The 2,491-nt window shown below is 30.9% G+C and overlaps 1 protein-coding gene across 1 annotated transcript; it reads left to right on the top strand.

Moving 5' to 3' along the window:
• Positions 1-880: 880 nt before the first annotated feature.
• On the top strand, positions 881-1,911 carry LOC148196715 (PLASMODESMATA CALLOSE-BINDING PROTEIN 5-like). The gene is made up of 3 exons (XM_088093225.1): positions 881-1,340; positions 1,443-1,470; positions 1,574-1,911. Exons 1-3 carry the CDS (start codon positions 1,013-1,015, stop codon positions 1,737-1,739), a joined length of 522 nt encoding a protein of 173 aa, XP_087949351.1. The 5' UTR covers positions 881-1,012; the 3' UTR covers positions 1,740-1,911.
• The last annotated feature ends 580 nt before the right edge of the window (positions 1,912-2,491 follow it).

The following is a 2,491-nucleotide window of genomic DNA, read 5'->3' as shown; positions in this document are numbered from 1 at the left end:
TTAATCAAAATTAAGTTTTTGACTTCACTACTTTCAAGAAAAAGGTTAAACATGTATATAAACTACTTTGATGATCAATCTAGACATCTCATTTTTGAGACTAACAAAGATTCATCTTTGTCCTAACCTCACATGCAAAGCTCTAACTTTAAATAGGCAACTTCTCCTGTAAAACCAACTTAAGAAAAAAAAAACTTTTAAAAAGAGAAAAGAACTCAAAAAGGATTTATGATAGGATAAAAGTGTTTTACTCTCCATCTAAGATATCTAAAGTAGTTTTTTAAAAAATCTAGAAAGAAGAAAAAAAAAGAAATTATTATTCTTTTTAAATGAAGTTTGAGTGGTTAATTTTTTCTATCCATGAACTTTTAACTTAAATAATAAAATATCTATACTTCATCTCAATTATAACACTTCCTCTTAGACAAATTAACTCAACTCTAGCAACATTGGTTAATAAAATAGTTTTTTTTTTACATTAGTATAAAAAACTATTTGTGTTTTTTAATAAGAAATAACAATGATTTATAATAACAAAAAAATATTATCAAATGTAAATAAAAAAATAGATCATGTTTATTTGAATAAAAACAATAAGGACCATGATGATACGTTAACGATCTCTTTTAACAATTTTTTAACAATAAATTATATTATGTTGTAAAAAAAATTATTAAAATATATTTTCCAAACAATAAACCGCAAAATGTAATCACCCTCACATTGAGTGGAATATTACTCAATAAATAACTCTATCCTATGTTATACAAAAATAACTCTAATTGATATTGGTCGAAAAAGAATCTTGACTAACACAAGTTGAAAATAATCTCAATTGACATAATTGACGAATTTAAATCCAGCAAAACTCCAGAAGTTACAGATTTTTTTATTTTTATTTTTTGCAAATGCAAGTTGCAACGATTGACGTTTGATTTTGTGACATCAAATTCGACAAGGTATCCCTCACTGATTCAGTTGAATTGAATTCACTGTTCATCACGACAATAATATGCGCAAGACAGAACCTTTTCCTCCGTGTCACTTCTTTCTTCTTCTCCTTCTATGCGGCTTTGTCGGCGGCGACACACCGTCGCGGGAGGTGTGGTGCGTGGCCAAGAACAACGCGGAGGACGCGGCGCTGCAGTCGGCTGTTGAGTGGGCCTGCGGCGCCGGCGGGGTCGATTGCGGATCGATCCAGGGAGGAGGACCCTGCTTCGACCCTTCCAGCGTGCAGAATACGGCGTCGTACGCTTTCAATGATTATTTCCGAAAACACGAGATCGCCGAAGAGAATTGTAACTTCGGCAACAATGCCGCCATCACCTCCTTGAACCCCAGTCAGTTCTCACCTCCACCCCTTTTATCCTTTTTATCCTTCACTACTTAAATTTCAAATCCCCTCCAAAAAATTCTCATCTTTTTCTATTTTAATTTTTCAGGTTTCGGTAATTGCAAGTTCCCTTCTAGGTAAGGTAGCAGAAGCACTGATCAATTGGGCTCAGTTTTTTCTTTTCTGTTTTTCAAAATTTTGGATTCTGAAAGTTTAAGGCTTGTTTTGAATGTGATGCAGTTCGATAGTGAACAACGGAAGCCTCTCGGGATCCGCGTCATCGACGGGATCGATGCCCGGTGAAGACACGAGTGGGTGCGGTGGAGTTGTTCGGAGGTGGTGGTTTTGGCCATTTGTTATCGCCGCTCATTTATTCTCCATAGTTTCATCCTTACCCATTGTTTAAGGATAGAGATCTATCTATTTTGAAATCAGCGTTTGTACTTAATTTAAATCAAAGGGAGTAAATGTAAGGTTGTGTTATGAACTATGGTCTCTGTTTCTGGGAGGAAAATTAGTCCATTTTTGTGTCCTATGATTCTTCTGTTCTGAAATGCAATATGCAGAGGTTAGTTTTACTCGTACTGATACAATTGAACTGAGTTATGGATAGATATTTTAAGTGACTATGGTTTTCAAAATTTATTTTATATTTTTTTATGTTTAAGTTTCTGTTTTCAAGTATACCACCGACTTTTCTTTTTAAAATTCAATAACTTTTGTTAAAAATTAAGATATTTAATAAATTAAAATTGTTAATTTCAATTTTTTATATTAATATTAATTTAACTTAAGTTCTTTATATTACTTATGGTTATTCTCTGACTCTTCGTGTCTATATTAAGTTGAAATATATCTCACGATTTGGATATTAAAAATATGTGCTAAGTTGATTTTATTGTCTACTCCGATAATCTTTAATAAAATAATATAAATAAATTTTTATGATTAAAAAATATCTACGAATTAAAAGGAAATTTTAAAATAATTTAAATAATAATAAAATTTAAATATAAAAAAATATTTGTTCCTCATACTTAAATAAAAAAAATTATAATTTATTACATAACAATTATACACTAAAAAAATAATTGAAAATATTTCGGGTGTATAAGATTTATTGTTCACTTCAAACAATCTTTCTTACCCTTCAATTCT

The sequence above is a fragment of the Vigna umbellata genome, chromosome 6 (genome assembly GCF_029865625.1).
Source record: "Vigna umbellata cultivar VRB3 chromosome 6, Vumbellata_1.0, whole genome shotgun sequence".
NCBI lineage: Eukaryota > Viridiplantae > Streptophyta > Magnoliopsida > Fabales > Fabaceae > Vigna > Vigna umbellata.
Note: the sequence above shows the minus strand (reverse complement) of the source record. Positions and strands in the feature narration are given on the sequence as shown.